A 17,280-nucleotide genomic window follows, 5' to 3' on the forward strand; every position below is an offset into this window, starting at 1 on the left:
GGGGCCTCGAGTGCATCGCAGTGCTAGCTGTGCCACAAGAGATTCTGTATTCTAGTCCAGGCTCTGTCGCAGCAGGCCGCGATCGGGAGACCCTTGGGGCGGCGCACAATTGGCCCAGTGAATGTGTACAGTGTTTCCTCCGACACATTGGTGTGGCTGGCTTCCGAGGTAAGTGGGCATTGTGTCAAGAAGCATTGCGGCTTGGTTGGGTGGTGTTTCGGAGGACGCACAGCTCTCGACCTTTGCCTCTCCCTAGTCTGTACTGGAGTTGCAGTGATGAGACAAGACTGTATCTACCAATTTGATACCACGAAATTGGGGTGAAAAAGGGGTAAAAAAAATAGGAAAAAGTAAAGTACCATAACCACATGAGATAGTTATTATGTAACAAACACATGAGAGAGTTTTATTAACATAACCACATTAAAGAGTTTTATTAACATAACCACATTAAAGAGTTTTAGTAACATAACCACATTAAAGATTTAAGTAACATAACCACATTAAAGATTTAAGTAACATAACCACATTAAAGATTTAAGTAACATAACCACATTAAATATTTAAGTAACATAACCACATTAAAGATTTAAGTAACATAACCACATTAAAGATTTAAGTAACATAACCACATTAAAGAGTTTTAGTAACATAACCACATTAAAGAGTTTTAGTAACATAACCACATTAAAGAGTTTTAGTAACATAACCACATGAGAGAGTTTATTAACATAACCACATGAGAGAGTTTATTAACATAACCACATTAAAGAGTTTTAGTAACATAACCACATGAGAGAGTTTATTAACATAACCACATTAAAGATTTAAGTAACATAACCACATTAAAGAGTTTTAGTAACATAACCACGTGAAAGAGTTTTAGTAACATAACCACATGAGAGAGTTTATTAACATAACCACATGAGAGAGTTAAGTAACATAACCACATGAAAGAGTTTTAGTGACATAACCCCATGAAAAAGTTAAGTAAGAAAACCACTATTTGGCACATAATTGTTTACTTAGTGGTTCATGATAAGATCTTAAACAGACACACACAGACAGATAAAGACAGATAAAGACAGACAAACAGACACAGAAAAACAGACAGGAAGACACAGACAGAAAGACAGACACATGGCCTGTATGCCACAAATACACACACAAGGGGGAAAGGCTGGTACCCTTTTGGGCGGTGGCATCGCCAATGGTATTTGTATGCTTCTCTTCTGACTCATAGTGCAAGCCAAAGCACCACAGAGAATACAAGCCCAAAGTGGACCCAGACAGCATAACTCTCCCACAGAGATGTAGACTGACAAAGGGCAAGACCCTTGTTACAATACATTTCCTGTAATCCAACCAAATGCCCTCTACTCTTCACACCCACTCATTCAACAACACATTACTCAGGAGCTGATCCCTTTAAGTCACCTACTCTGCTTATTTTTACCTCTGTTGTATCCCCAAAACAGCAGCCAGCTAATTAATTAATAGGATTGGGCCTAAATGTAGTGTCCTATAACGTGCCGGGGAAGCTGAGGGGAGGGTGGCGAGGTTGAGAGGTCGAGTTATAAGACCGGAGGATGGGAGGTGAAGGACGCTCACAAACGCTCAGACAAAAGACACAGTCAGGACACTGAGGAGGTGAGTACACTGCAAGCCCCGGCTGACCCTGCTTTACATCCACAGCATAGCCTACTGGGGAAAGATGACATCATGCATGGAGGATTATATCGTGCATGACACCATATCTTGTATACATCTCAGAGAACTGTATCTGCATTTAACCTGTATCGTAAGTGATAACTATAATGCTGATTTTAGGAATGACTGACTAGAATATATAGATGGGTGTGCAGTGTAGCCTTCACTGCAAGGATGGAAAATAGTTTTCAGTTTGAGCAAGCTTTAGCTCTAATCGTGCTCAGGTTAGGGATGCACTAGAACAATAATCTATACTCTGGGGCTGCTTAGGGATGGAATTGCTCACCTTGCCTTATTGTCATGGGATGGAATTAACATTTTGGCTCAATTTTTCATTGCAGATATACTGTTTCTATGTAATGTTTTTAGAACTGACACTAGGCACAGAGTATAATGTTTTATTTATTGTAGACTAGGAAGGATTTGACCAACTTCTACCACCTTTGAATGGACAGGGCATGTGATGTGCCTATTTGAAATATATTCATCCATCACCTGTATTGGCAATCATTGTAGTATGTTTACATTGGCAGCCTTGGACAGGTTTAGATAGTATACAGAGTTAAATCGGACCAGCTCAGATTTGAACAGCTTTAATACTTGCTGATGGGTTAAGGCCACTTATGGAGAACTTCAGACAACCTGGGAGGGTTAGCATCTTGAACAGTGTTTCTATGAAGTTGACTTGAATTTGTTACGACAGCCATTTGGGGGATTAATCTGACCTCAACTCAGATTAGGGGACCAGTGGATCGTTATGTTAATCTCCCCTCCTAGTGATTAGCTACACGGGTTTAGACAAATCAAAGACTCATTTGTTTGTTTTCTACTCCCTTTGTCCAGCTTCACCATATAACTTACTTGCGATCTCAGTTAGGAAAATGTTACAGTGCCTTTTCTGTTGTGTTGAGCTGTACTGTACTTGTTATTGTAATGCTGTCCCTTATTGGCTTATTAACCATTCATTTCTACCTCTACAGACAACCTCATCCAATTCACCACAGACATGGCAAAGTGAGTATCTTTTAAATTTACCCATCAACTAACAACGATGGCTAATTTATAATAATAATAATTAGGTGGGTGCTTATATTTGTCCTATTTCACACATGAACAAGTGTGTATTAATACGGATGTGCGAATTGGAAATGAGTTTTTTTGCACATCCCAACTCTCCCTGACACCTAACCTATAGCACATTGCCTAAGGCTATCAGGGCTGTGTGACACCTCTGGGGCTTTATGTTAAGAGGATCCAGTTAAATCCTGATTAGGATGGATCATCTCTGGATTAGATCCGGAATAGAGCAGTTTAGAATTAACAGCCCAGAGCCTAGCATACGAAAGGAAAGACGCAAGTAAATAGGCAAGTGATGCACACTATATTGATGGTTAAACTGATATAAAAATAGGAGAAAAGGAATAGATAGGATTCTATTATTTATATAAAAAATCATTTAAGAACAAATTCTTATTTACAATGACGGCCTCCCCCGGCCAAACGACACTGGGCCAATTGTGCGCCGCCCTATGGAACTCCCAATCACATCCGGATGTGATTTAGCCTGGATTCAAACCAAGGACTGTAGTGACGCCTCTTGCACTGAGATGCAGTGCCATAGACCGTTGCGCTACTCGGGAGACATTATGAGATATCGTTGGAAAACAACATATATGAGAAAATGAATATGCAAACCAAGTAATTGTCAACAACTCCTCAGTAGTGTTTCTGTTGTAACCAGATCAAAGCAAAGTGTAGGTCAGGTTCCCCTTCAGACAGATCTATGGTTGCATAAGTATAATGTAAAGTTAGGTGGTTGTTACCAGTAATGCCAGCGGCCACCATGCCACCCTGGGTCCTAATCCATCCAGAGCCTCAGTGGGAGGAGGGGGGGGGGGTATAGGCCTCATCCTTTAACTGGAGCTGACAACAGGTCAGTTAAGGTAGGTCACTATAAATTAAGCAACGTACTGGGATGTCCGACTATGACACAGATTTGTTGAATCCAATCTAGAATCTAAACTCCTGACTCTTCCTATCACCCTCCCTCTGTAGAGTCTACAAGAAGACCAGCGGCAACGAATCAGTAAGAACCCACTTTGACATCATCACTGAGGGACACACTGGTCAGGGCCTGTTCTGATGCACTTATCACATAACAGAGCAGGAATCCATAGGCTTTCTCCAACAGAGCCAACCTATATGTATACAGCACTGCGATTCTTCAGGCTCCATCAAGATAACTGAGATTAGGCCTATCCATATGGTGTTGATGTCGGGCAGGAAGTAACCTCTCGCTTTCCTTTTCCCTTTTTCCTAGATTGCTCTCTACCTGGGGAAGAGAGACTTTGTGGACCATGTGGAGAGTGTTGACGTCGTCGGTGTGTTATGACGTTTTCTGAATATCTTTAGGCGTTACTGCTCTTTACAGAGTAGTGTACATGTGAGTGTGTGTGTGTGTTATATCTACATCGTCTCTTGCAGATGGGGTGATCAAGGTGGACCCCGCTGAACTTGAAGGCAGGAAAGGTAACATTCAGTTGATTTCACTGTATCTATTGAACCCTGAAAACATGCATGAAGTCACATTCAACCAATCGAGGTTCAGTCTTAATACCGAAGCCTTATCTTTCTGCAGTATGGGTGTATCTGGCATGCGCCTTCCGTTATGGTAGTGACGACCTGGATGTGATCGGGCTGTCATTCAGAAAAGACATCTGGGTTAAAAGGATTCAGATCTACCCTGTTGTTGGCACCAATCCAGCCAACACCCCCATGCAGGAGGCCCTCCTGAAGAAATGTGGGGACCAAGGCCATCCCTTCACTTTCACTGTGAGTCTCACTGTGTTGCCTTCCATCTCATCCTTCACATGGCATCCCACAATATGTCAGTGCAGAGCTCACTGTTCAGCCACACAAAGTGTGATTACAGTCCACTTTCTTAGACGGTGTTGGAAACCACATCAGAGACTTTGTCACCATGGACATTCCCATTCAGGGAATGCACATGCTAGACTGTTGGTTTGTATATATTCACATCTCATCACCTCTTCCTTCCTGTCCATTTCAGATTGATACCAACCTGCCATGCTCAGTCGGCCTTCAGCCCGCACCAGAGGATGCTGGCAAGGTACTTTAGTTTCTCTCTTTCTCTCGCTCTTTCAATCTCTCATTTTAAACCATTCATTAAAGACAAATGTTTTCTACCCCGCAGTCTTGTGGTGTTGACTATGAGGTGAAAGCATACATCGCCAAGGAGGCAGATGACCCTGATGAGAAAATTAGCAAGAAGTATGTATTAGTGGAATGCCACAAATTGCACACAACTGTACAGTACATGCCATTTGCTGTGGCTAGGAATCAGATTATTGTGTATTCTGATGGTTTTCTCCCTCTCTTCCCCTCTCCTGTCAGGGACACTTGCCGTCTGATCATTCGTAAGATCCAGTTTGCCCCAGGCAAAGTGGGTGCTGGACCAAAGGCTGACATCAGCAAGAACTTCATGATGTCTGACAAGCCAGTCCACCTGGAGGCCTCCATAGAGAAGGAGGTAGGCCTGTAGACTTTTATTCTGTAAGCCTAGGAGTACATTGATTACTATGCTAGTTTTCTATTGATGGGTCATTCTGTATGATACCTTTTGATTTGAACATGTTTGCTTTCATTTGGTGACCTTCAGCTCTATTTCCATGGAGACCCAATCCCTGTAAATGTCAAAATCAACAATGAAACCACCAAAGTGGTGAAGAAAATCAAAATTACAGGTGAGTGGTTGTGACCTGAGTTCTCATTGCGTTTGTACATGTTTCAAATCTTGATTATGGCTGAAACATCTCTTTCTGACCAGTTGAGCAGACAACAGAGGTGTTGCTTTACCAGTCTGATAAATATTCCAAGATGGTTCTTACTGAGGAATTTGCGTAAGTCAAGAACCCATTCATTCCGTTACTACTGCAATCTAGAATTACTAAGCCTTATGTCTATCTTACCCCAATACTCAACTCAAACAATAATAAAATATATTTGTATTTTCACTGTTGGTGGATCACAACTTCCTGTTTGTGTGGTCATCCTGTGCAGGGAGGAAATAAAAGGTGAATCCACCCTGGAGAAGACGTTCACGGTGATCCCTCTGCTGTCCAACAACAAAGAGAAACGTGGTCTGGCCGTGGACGGCAGACTAAAGGATGAGGATACCAACCTGGCTTCCACCACAATGTGAGTCAGTGGGTTCCCCAAGACATAGCTCAACCACGCCCGCCTCTCCTTCTGTAGATGATGATAAAAAAAACACTTACTGAATTGAAATGCCTGAGGTAACCCATCCTTGTCCTGTCCTCCCCTCTCCTAGCATCCGTCCTGGCATGGATAAAGGAATGCAGGGAATCATGGTCTCTTACAAAATCAAGGTGAACCTCTTGGTCTCCAGCGGAGGCCTCTTGGGAGGCCTAACAGCCAGGTAAGAACTGGAGTTGATATATGACATACAAGTATATACTGAATAAAAATATAAACGCAACATGGAAAGTGTTGGTCCCGTTTCATGAGCTGAAAGAAAAGATCCCAGAAATTAACCATATGCATAAAAAGTGTATTTCTCTCCAATGTTGTGCACAAATTTGTTTACATCCCTGTAAGTGAGCATTTCTCATTTGCCAAGATAATCCATCAGCCTGACAGGTGTGGCATATCAAGACGCTGATTAAACAGCATGATCATTACACAGGTGCATGTTGTGCTGGGTACAATAAAAGGCCACTCTAAAATGTGCAGTTTTGTTACACAAGACAATGCCTCAGATGTCTCCAAGGTTGAGGGAGAGTGCAGTTGGAATGTCCGCCAGAGAATTTAGTTAATTTTTCTACCAATGTTGTTTTAGATAATTTGGCAGTACGTCCAACCGGCTTTAACAACATACAGACTATGTGTAATTACGCCAGCCCAGGACCTCCATCTGATTTCTTCACCTGCAGGATTGTCAGACACTGGTCACCCGGACTAGAATTTCTGCACAAACAGTCTCAGGGAAGCTCATCTACGTGCTCGTCGTCCTCACCAGGGTCTTGACTTGACTGCAATTCGGCGTTGTAACCGACTTCGGTGGGCAAATGCTCAGCTTCCATGAAGTGTGCTCTTCACCGGTGACTCCGAGGCAGGCACTGTAAACGGGCAGATGGCAGACGCCGTGTATGGCATTGTATGGGTGATCGGTTTGCTGACGTCAACGTTGTGAACAAAGTGCCCCATGGTGGCGGTGGGGTTATGGTATGTGCAGGCATAAGTTACGGACAATGAACACAATTGTAATTTGAATGCACGGAGATACTGTGACGAGATCCTGAGGCCCATTGCCTTACCATTCATCCGCCGCCATCACCGCATGTTTCAGCATGATCGTGCACGGCCCTATGTCGTAAGGATCTGTACACAATTACTGGATGCTGAAAATGTCCCAGTTCTTCCATGGACTGCATACTCACCAGAAATGTCACCCACTGAGTATGTTTGGGATGCTCTGGATCGACGTGTACGGCAGCGTGTTCCAGTTCACCCCCCCCCCCAATATCCAGCAACTTTGCACAGCGATTGATGAAGAGTAGGACAACATTCCACAGGCCACAATCAACAGCCTGATCAACTCTATGTGAAGGAGATGTGTCGCGCTGCATGAGGCAAATAGTGGTCACAACAGATACTGGCTGGTTTTCTGATCCACGCCCGTACCATATCTTTTCTTAAGGTATCTGTGACCAACTGATTGATATCTTTATTCCCAGTCATGTGAAATCCATAGATTAGGCCTTAATTTATTGTTCAATTGACTGATTTCCTCACATGAACTGTAAGTCAGTAACGTCTTTGAAATCGTTGCGTTTATATTTTCCTTCAGTGTATATACATACTGTGTGTCAGTGAGGCATTGTTGGACAGATTATGTTGCCCACTGACAATTTAAATGTTTGTTTCGCCACAGTGATGTTGGAGTAGAACTCCCCTTGGTATTGATGTCCCCCAAACCCGCAGATGTGTAAGTACAACTCTACTATGTGGTTTATCAGTGTGACATGGCTGATTTAATGTGTGATAATATTCTAGCATGCGTGACTATTTCAGTTTTTTTCCAATGATTCAATATTTTCCAATTGTTTCCATAAGAATTCTGATCTTATGTGTTTGTGCGTTTCTTGAACTACAGCCCAGTGGAGTAAATGCCTCTGTAGTGCAGGTGAGGTCACTCCCAATGTAACATGTTTTAGGCTCGATGTTCACTTCTTCAAGGGATGCAAAAGCTATATTTGGCAACAATGGGAAAGGGTTGAAACTCTTGCATGGGAAATAAATGTTTTGCGTTGTTGCCCATAAGAGATGCAATCAAGGTATAGAATTACACCAGCCTTAGCTCTTAAGTAAAAGAAGTGCACAATGTCAACACAATGTATCCTCTTGCTATGCTAAAGTATTGTGTTGCAAAATGAACACATACTTGGATAAATATGCCAATTAAAGATGATAGAGATTCTACTGCAGCACAGTGCACAAGAGATCACGGTTTGATAGTGGACTCAAACGAAAGAAAAACAATTGAACAGAACAACAACATATTCAAGCAATTCCTTGTCAGATAGCTGATGTGATGTTTGTCCATGTCTCCCCATCTAGAACGGATATCAAATTTGAGTAGATTCCTCAACAGAAGAGGCAGAAGGGCAACAAGGAAGAGAAACCGCGACAGACAGCAGATTCGGACACACTATGGCCAACTGACGCCAGAGAAACTAAACACCAATAGGAAAACACAGAACACCCGAGACTATCATAACAATATGCATTCTTTTTACTCTCTTCCCACTGAGCACACAATAGTTGAATTAACGTTGTTCCCATGTCATTTCAACAAAATGACTTTGAACCAACGTGAAATGGACGTTCAATTGACGTTTGTGCCCAAACCTTACTTCAACATTAGATCTATTGATAAGGGCACATGCATTCTACACCAATCACACACACTGGGATGTTGTCATATCCCAGTTAGACAAGGGAGCTCAGAATCCCCTTTAACAAAGCACACAAAACAAAATTCATTACTAGCCACTATAGGTCAACATGTAATTTCTATAGTCTTAAATGTTTGCCTTTTACAAGTGAACTCTGCAATAAAGAATATATAATAACTTGTGCAACAAATTCTATCTCAAAAGGAACAAACTTGTTTTAGTAGCGTTTGTGTTAAATGGATGGATGGGCAGCGGTATGTTGGGACAAGACTGCAGGAACCTGATTGGCCCACTCTTATGACAACAAAAATATTAAAAGATGTTCACCTCCTACTTCCTGTGTCACGTCTTCATGTGTATCTGCTCACTGTAGTCTTCTGTTGGTTTACTGCTTCTTTCCTCTGATTAGCAATGCACCACAGCCACCAGTCTCTCCAAACCTTACAAAGCAATAAGCTCTTGGATTTTGTCAACCTTAAAATCACCAAAGACTAAAGATAAACCAACGTTCAACCACACCCCAAAATAATTATCAAGACCGCATGGCTCTGAAACAAATGACCGATGCAGCAACACCACACAGCCAATACACGCAGAGGACATTCAGGTACAAACTGAAACCAGTTACAAACAGGACTGGGGTGCTCTTAATCTTTTACATGCTCCCTGCTAATTAGGGTCCCCTGGGAAACATGATTGCAAATTATGGTTACTACAGTGTCACACATGGCTAATGCAGTCACGTAGGCCCACAGCCTAATAATTTAGAACATTTAAACCATCACATGACATTTTACAACATATTGCTTGCAACAAAGAAAATTGTAAGCCTACAATCATGTGGCCACTACACTTTCTTTTGAAAAATAGCGCCATCACCTGTCCATTACACACACAGAAATAAGAGGTATTGTTCCCTAAGGTACAAAAATATCAAAATACACAACGTACCTTCAGAGGTACACATGATCTCACATACAGTTTGGTACCTTTAAGGGTGCATGTGCAGATAATCTAGTATAATGGTACTTTTTTTGTACCCAATATTTTGAATATAAAAGTAAAATCATCACACTTTCAATGTACGGTGAAGGTATATTTCTGTTTCCCTGGGTACAAACATATTTTGTGTACCCACAACTCTTGATGGTACCGATCTGTACCTTTGCTTATCAGAAAAGCAATGTATTGAAGGTACAATGATACATTATTGCCACCTAAACTGAACAGCTTTGTCACTGGGGTGGTACTCTAAAAAGGCACATTTGTACCATAATCATATTTCCCAGCATGCTCTACTGTAGGTAGACTTTTTAAAATAGTTTTTAATATCTGTTTTGCATGTACATTGATTTGATTGATTGCTCAATCTTATGCTACACGAAGATAAATAACATCAATGAGTTCGATTTTTTGCACCCGTCAATGAAATGTCTGTTCCAGTTTTTAAATAGCTTATGTAGTCTCACAATGTTTCTAACCCTGGCAGTCATTCTAAATGCAGGTTGTGGGTGAACTGTTGGATACCTTAACTCTGGCTGGATTCTGATAGGAATTACACATCACTTTGCAAGCCAGCATAATGTGTTTTGCAGGTAAAGTTGAAAATTCACGTAACTTTCCCAGGTGTTCCAGAAAGCCTGTTTGAAAAATAAGGAGGAAATCCAGAATCCTTCAACTAGGATTTCTAGGAATTTGGGAAAAGTTACTGGAATTTTGCAACACCACTTGCAGGCCTGGTGTGGCCTGTAAATCATGAGGTTCAGGCCACTGTATTAGGGTAAAACTAGGCCTCAAAATAAGGCCTTCTGAGAGGTGTAATGTATTGTCATAAAGAGTTTCATTTTAATGATAACATACGCCTAGGAACTCACTTGGTGAAGGCCACAGGACTGAACATTTATGAATTCAACAACCATGTCTCTGTCACTAACAAATACAGTCATGGGTGGTAACTCTACAATTCATTCAAAAAGGCAAGACACACTGGGAAATTATACTGGAGGCGTGGTTTAGTTGGGCCGTGGTTTTCAGTTAGTTATTTTTGGCCACCCAAGAGTAGAAGTGTTGTACCAGTTTAAGTGATCTATGTCAGAGGTACCTTTTTGCTACTTTCAATTAACAATTGGCTTTGTCACTGTGGTGGTTCCCAATAATGGCAAAATGTACTTTTTCTAAAAGCACACTTTGAATGTGTGGGGTATACCATATGTAAGAAAGATACTATCTGAGGTATGAACTGGGGTAAAATACTAATTTACATTTACATTTAAGTCATTTAGCAGACGCTCTTATCCAGAGCGACTTACAAATTGGTGAATTCACCTTCTGACATCCAGTGGAACAGCCACTTTACAATAGTGCATCTAAATCATTTAAGGGGGGGTGAGAAGGATTACTTTATCCTATCCTAGGTATTCCTTGAAGAGGTGGGGTTTCAGGTGTCTCCGGAAGGTGGTGATTGACTCCGCTGTCCTGGCGTCGTGAGGGAGTTTGTTCCACCATTGGGGGGCCAGAGCAGCAAACAGTTTTGACTGGGCTAAGCGGGAACTGTACTTCCTCAGTGGTAGGGAGGTGAGCAGGCCAGAGGTGGATGAACGCAGTGCCCTTGTTTGGGTGTAGGGCCTGATCAGAGCCTGGAGGTACTGCGGTGCCGTTCCCCTCACAGCTCCGTAGGCAAGCACCATGGTCTTGTAGCGGATGCGAGCTTCAACTGGAAGCCAGTGGAGAGAGCGGAGGAGCGGGGTGACGTGAGAGAACTTGGGAAGGTTGAACACCAGACGGGCTGCGGCGTTCTGGATGAGTTGTAGGGGTTTAATGGCACAGGCAGGGAGCCCAGCCAACAGCGAGTTGCAGTAATCCAGACGGGAGATGACAAGTGCCTGGATTAGGACCTGCGCCGCTTCCTGTGTGAGGCAGGGTCGTACTCTGCGGATGTTGTAGAGCATGAACCTACAGGAACGGGCCACCGCCATGATGTTAGTTGAGAACGACAGGGTGTTGTCCAAGATCACGCCAAGGTTCTTAGCGCTCTGGGAGGAGGACACAATGGAGTTGTCAACCGTGATGGCGAGATCATGGAACGGGCAGTCCTTCCCCGGGAGGAAGAGCAGCTCCGTCTTGCCAAGGTTCAGCTTGAGGTGGTGATCCGTCATCCACACTGATATGTCTGCCAGACATGCAGAGATGCGATTCGCCACCTGGTCATCAGAAGGGGGAAAGGAGAAGATTAATTGTGTGTCGTCTGCATAGCAATGATAGGAGAGACCATGTGTTGGTTATGACAGAGCCAAGTGACTTGGTGTATAGCGAGAATAGGAGAGGGCCTAGAACAGAGCCCTGGGGGACACCAGTGGTGAGAGCGCGTGGCGAGGAGACAGATTCTCGCCACGCCACCTGGTAGGAGCGACCTGTCAGGTAGGACGCAATCCAAGCGTGGGCCGCGCCGGAGATGCCCAACTCGGAGAGGGTGGAGAGGAGGATCTGATGGTTCACAGTATCGAAGGCAGCCGATAGGTCTAGAAGGATGAGAGCAGAGGAGAGAGAGTTAGCTTTAGCAGTGCGGAGCGCCTCCGTGATACAGAGAAGAGCAGTCTCAGTTGATTTCACGTATGAATCAGCTACGGGAGTGATGGTTACATGCTCCATTTCCTAGAAATCTTGAGATGGAATCGGTTAGGGAAAGCTCAGAAATCGAACCAGACGAAAGTGAGCATGAAGATACCAGCGTTTTCAGGTGTGATGAAGACTTCCGAGCTGCACCCCAATGAGCAGGATAATGCCTCGGAGGACTCTGGCCCTGTGGGTATAAGATTCTTGGACAAATGGGATCTTTTGGCCGACACATATGTGGAGCCGGGTACTGTTAACGCAGTCAAACTATCCAGAAGTGGACTGGTGTTGATTTTCTGTCTGTCCGCGTCACATGCCTTGGGACTAAATCTGTCTCGCTTTCCTCTCCAGAGCAGAGCGCCACTGAAAGGACTGATAACTGGAGTGGAGTTGAGTTTCGAGGTGTATCAACTGAAGATGATCTCGCTGTTTGGTGCGAAGCAGACCGGTGGCGAGCACGAGACTTAGGAAACCCTGTCTGTCTTTTTAAAATTTGATGCAGAGTTTTTGCCTGATAAAGTCATGTAAAGTATGTCAGTTATACAGTGAGAGATTTTTATTCCAAGCCCACCCACTATGGTGTTCTAGGTGTCAAGTGCATGGTCATGTTGCAGCAGTGTGTAGGTGGGAGATTCTGAGATGTTAGAAGTGTGCAGGAGGGCATGGGACAAAGGAGTGTGTAGTTTTGTTGGAAAAAGCTGTGTGATAATTGTGGGGATGTCCATGTTGCTGGGGGATCAGACGTGTCCGGTGCAAGAGAGACAGGTTGAGGTTGCCAGGGTTTGAGCAGAGCAGAATGTGTCATATGCTGAAACAGGAAGAAAAGTAGGGGATGATGGGCAAAGGGTGAGGGAGCCTGAGAGGGTCCCTGTGAGTTAAGTTAAGTAGTAAGTGACCTGAATAGTTTGTGTTTTAGTAAGGTTTGTTTTTTGGCGTTTATTGCTATGTTTACTAATTGCACTGCTCAGATGGAACGGAAATCTTAGAAGATTAATTTGATAGTAGCACCAGCAGGTATGTTTTTTGGGGGTGAGAAATTTTAGTGCTTTTAGGGGTTTTGAGAGAAGGGGTTCCATCCTCACAGGTTGTATTGGGCTTTTACAATAAGGCGTGGGAGGAAGGGAAACTGCCTGACATTTTGAAGCAGGCTGTAGTGGTGCCAATATGGAAACCAGGGAAATTCCCTTCTAATCCTTCCATCAGGCTATAGGCTGGTAGCACTGACATCTCATGTATGTAAACGTATGAAAAGGATGATAACATAAAGGCTGACTTGCTTCCTGGAGAGCAGAGGCCTAATGTCACCAGATCAAAGCGGGTTCAGGAAAGGCAGGGGAACAATGAACCCTGTACTGGGCCTTGAGTCAGTCATATGGAAGGCACAGGGAAATAAGGAGGTGGTGGTAGACATTTTCTCCACTATAGAGAAGGCATTTGATACTATATGGAAGAAGGCTTACTTATCGAACTGAATATCATGGGGGTAGGAGGAAGAGGATTTTATTTTGGGACGATTAATACAAGTAAGCGTGGGGAGCTCTATGTCAGAATGTTGTGAGGTAGATAATGGTACCCCGCGGGGAAGTGTCATTAGTACTTTGTTGTTCTCCATTATGATTGACAATGTATTCTCCCATGTGAGACCACATATTGGTAGGTTATTGTTTGCGGATGATGGGGCGCTGTGAAAGAGAATAATAAATATTCCCCATACAGCTGGGAGAGTTCAAGAAGCGATCAGTGAAGTGGAGCAGTGGTCCCTCGTGTGGGGCTTCAAGTTCTCCGTTGAGAAAACACAGACTGTGTTTTTTACTAGGAGGAAGGTTGGCAAGGAAATATGCCTGAAGATGTATAGAAGGAATCTGGAGAGGGTGGGAGTTTTCAGGTTCCTGGGGGTCTGGTTTGACACTCGAATGACATGGGCAGAGCATATTAACAGAGTAGTTGTCAAAGGAAAGCATTGCCTTTCAGGAATGGTGTGGGTGGGGGCAGATAGAATGAGTTTAAAATTCTATATATGGTGCTGTAAAGGTCATCACTGGACTATGAACGTGTAGCATATGGATCAGCAGCTCAGACATCTTTGAAAAAAGCTACAGTAGATTTAATCCAGGTTCAAGCCCCAAGAATATGTTGTGGAGTTGTCAGGACCTCCCCGGTGGCAGCGCTGCAGATAGAGTTGGGAGAGAAGCCGTTAAAGTTGAGAAGACAACAACTAACATGACATATTGGGTAAATCTTCAAAGACATAGGGTTACACATCCAACAAAAAAAAGAGCTCCTAGAGTGCTGGGAACATGAACGAAATCTGAATCCTGAAAAAGTTTTGGGTGGATAGGTCATGGCAGGACGAGAGAAATAGGGCTGTTTGGGAAGGAGTTCAGCCCCTCTGTGGTTCTTCCTGCTACACCACCTTGGTTGCTCCCTCAGACAATGATAGACCTAGGGTTGCTTGAGACGGTAAGAGCTGGTGAGGAAGAAGTACATCCAGTTAATATTGCAAGTGAACATGAAGAACACAGTACAATGCTTTCTTGAATATATTCACAGATGGATCTAAAAACCCTAAAACAGGGAGGACAGGTGCCGTGTTTAGTGTTCCTGAGTTTAAGGTGGCAGGGACAAAAAAAGCAACGTATAATTTACTCTATCTGTTTACACAATGGAGTACCTGGCCACATTCTTGGCTGCAGAGTGATTGAAGGAGGTGAGACCAGACAGGGTAGTCATCTTCTCTGACTCTTTAAATTAATTTGTGTCTCGGAGCAGACAAGATGTATTGCATGAGATTTTGCTGTGCTTGTATAGGGTGAGACAGATAGGGGGATTTGTGATTTTCCTCTGGGTATCAGCTCATGTGGGAGTAGAAGGTAATGAGGAGGTGGATGTTATCGCCAAGCAGGCTCTCAAACATCCTAATGTTGAAATGGAATTGTCAATCAGTAAAGCAGAAGCCAAGGGGTTGATAATAACAGTGGTTAAAAACAAATGGCAAGAGTTGTGGAACAAGGAGGGAAAGGGAAGACAACTGAATACTGTAAGGTCCAGGAAAAGTGGGGGCAAGGAGGTCCTCAGGTCGAGAGAGAAGGGAGGAAAGTGTAATCACAAGGCTGAGACATGGACACACAAGGCTCAACAGTACATTGAAATTGGTAGGAAATCAGACTGGGAGATGTGATCACTGTCATGAGGAGATGGAGACAGTGGAAGCAATGTGGGAGAGAAAGGGAGAGATCGTTATCAAATGTATGGAGTAATGTTGTTGAAGAACCGAGCTAAAATGAACTGCTGAGAAAATCTTCAGGGGATGTAATATTTAATTATGCATTTAATTTCTTCGGGAGACGAGAATAATGGTTAGGATTTTGACATTCCCTGTCTCTGGTTCACACTCCAGTCCAGTTGGTGGCGGTAATGGACTTTAAAGTTGGTTGCCAACCGCCATGCAAAATCCACATAATAAGAAGAAGAAGGTTTTAATGCAAAAATAACAATGGCTGCTGAAGAAGGTGGTTGTAATTCACCAATAACATTAGATGCCGGAAAGGAAGAGGGAACTGCGATGACACGAAGGCGTAACAATGGCGCTAACTACAGACCTACATCTCCTGAATACAAGCCAAGTAAAATTACTTATAAATCTACTTTATTGCTTGAGCATCTTGAGGATGTTGGATCACATCGGTCTGATGGCTGTCTTGAGAATCATGAGATGGAGTCAGGCAGCAGTAATGATTACTCTGAAATTGAGCCTAACCAGGACCGTTTGGTGAGACGCAGACCTGGTGGAAATGGTGAAATGGATGTTACCCTGTCTGTCTTGTTGAGCTTTGATATGGAGTTCTACCTCTAAGGTCAGGCTTGGGTATCTGTGACCCGTTTCAAGAAGCTAGGCATATGTCACTACTTCCCAGGAGAGGCATTTGAACTTATTCACTTTATTTCATGTGCCTTAATAAAATGTGTATGCCATCTGTAAATACAAATAAAATTGTTAAATTACAAGCCTAGTTGGTTTAGCCACGGACAAAGACAGGAACCATCCCCGCTAACCATGATAGGCTGAGATAATGGATGGGCTGGACATGCCGAGAGATGATTTCGGATTGGTCTGCCATGTAGCACGTTTCTGTCTATGACATGAGCTGGTCAGTATGTGTAGATAATCCTTGCTACAGCAACTTTTTTGAAAGATATAACGTTAGCCATGGAGAGCTGCAAAAGTGTTGCTTCTGCTCTCAACAACATTGCTTCCCTGAATTTAGCAGGTGCTATCAACAAAGATCAGTGGTAAAAAGTTGTGATGGACTACTTCCTGCACACGGTCATTGTGAAACGCAGTGACTTGACACAACAATGGACCAAACAAGATGTAGCTAGCTACAAACCAAATGGAAAAGACATGCTGCTGTGAATCATTCATCCATGTATATGGGTAAGAGTCGAGCTACGTTTTCTGATATTATATACTTCTAATTTGGTCAGAAAGTCATTTTAATTTCAAGTTAAAGTGTACTGTTAGCTTGCTAGTGAATGTTAGCTTGCTGGCTTGCTAGCTAACATGACATGTATGATCTGTGTAGTAATATTATTAGCATCTCAGAAATCCATTTGCATTTCTAGTTATAGCCTGTTAGCTAGCTAGCTAATGTTGAACCTAGTTGGTTAGCTTTAGCTACCTGCAGATTTATAATCCAGCATTTCATGCAAGGTGGCTAGCTATGACGATCCGTTTGTACTGTAGCTATGGGTTGGAATTATGGTTCATTGTCTATCTTGCTAAACAAAAGTGTTACGTTCCCCAGTTTCTGTGTTGTGGGTTTGTGTATATGTATGTGTGTATTTCAGGAAATGGCTTCCTGGATTCCCCCAAGCAGCTGATTGGTCGGCCCCATTGCAGATTGGCACTCTGATCCCACCCTCTCGTTAGGGGATACAGTTGTTGGCAATTACAAACTCC

At 43.2% G+C, this 17,280-nt stretch overlaps 1 protein-coding gene across 1 annotated transcript; it reads left to right on the forward strand.

Annotated features, from left to right (window-relative positions):
- The first annotated feature begins 1,472 nt into the window (after window positions 1–1,472).
- On the forward strand, window positions 1,473–9,030 carry LOC135527053 (arrestin-C-like). Its single transcript, XM_064955706.1, has 16 exons — window positions 1,473–1,650; window positions 2,691–2,724; window positions 3,766–3,796; window positions 4,031–4,091; window positions 4,195–4,239; window positions 4,349–4,542; window positions 4,781–4,840; window positions 4,925–5,001; window positions 5,125–5,260; window positions 5,390–5,474; window positions 5,558–5,630; window positions 5,791–5,928; window positions 6,062–6,169; window positions 7,685–7,738; window positions 7,907–7,936; window positions 8,371–9,030. Exons 2-15 carry the CDS (start codon window positions 2,717–2,719, stop codon window positions 7,917–7,919), a joined length of 1,083 nt encoding a protein of 360 aa, XP_064811778.1. The 5' UTR covers window positions 1,473–1,650; window positions 2,691–2,716; the 3' UTR covers window positions 7,920–7,936; window positions 8,371–9,030.
- Window positions 9,031–17,280: the final 8,250 nt, after the last annotated feature.

The sequence above is a fragment of the Oncorhynchus masou genome, chromosome 32 (assembly GCF_036934945.1).
Source record: "Oncorhynchus masou masou isolate Uvic2021 chromosome 32, UVic_Omas_1.1, whole genome shotgun sequence".
NCBI classification, from domain to species: Eukaryota; Metazoa; Chordata; class Actinopteri; order Salmoniformes; family Salmonidae; genus Oncorhynchus; species Oncorhynchus masou.

What these genes read in the sequence shown, in the direction of transcription:
- LOC135527053 (XM_064955706.1), top strand. An exon ending in GGAGAGTGTTGACGTCGTCG is followed by an intron (nt 4,092 to 4,194) that starts GTGTGTTATGAC and finishes CGTCTCTTGCAG; the next exon opens with ATGGGGTGATCAAGGTGGAC. An exon ending in GATGAGAAAATTAGCAAGAA is followed by an intron (nt 5,002 to 5,124) that starts GTATGTATTAGT and finishes CTCTCCTGTCAG; the next exon opens with GGACACTTGCCGTCTGATCA.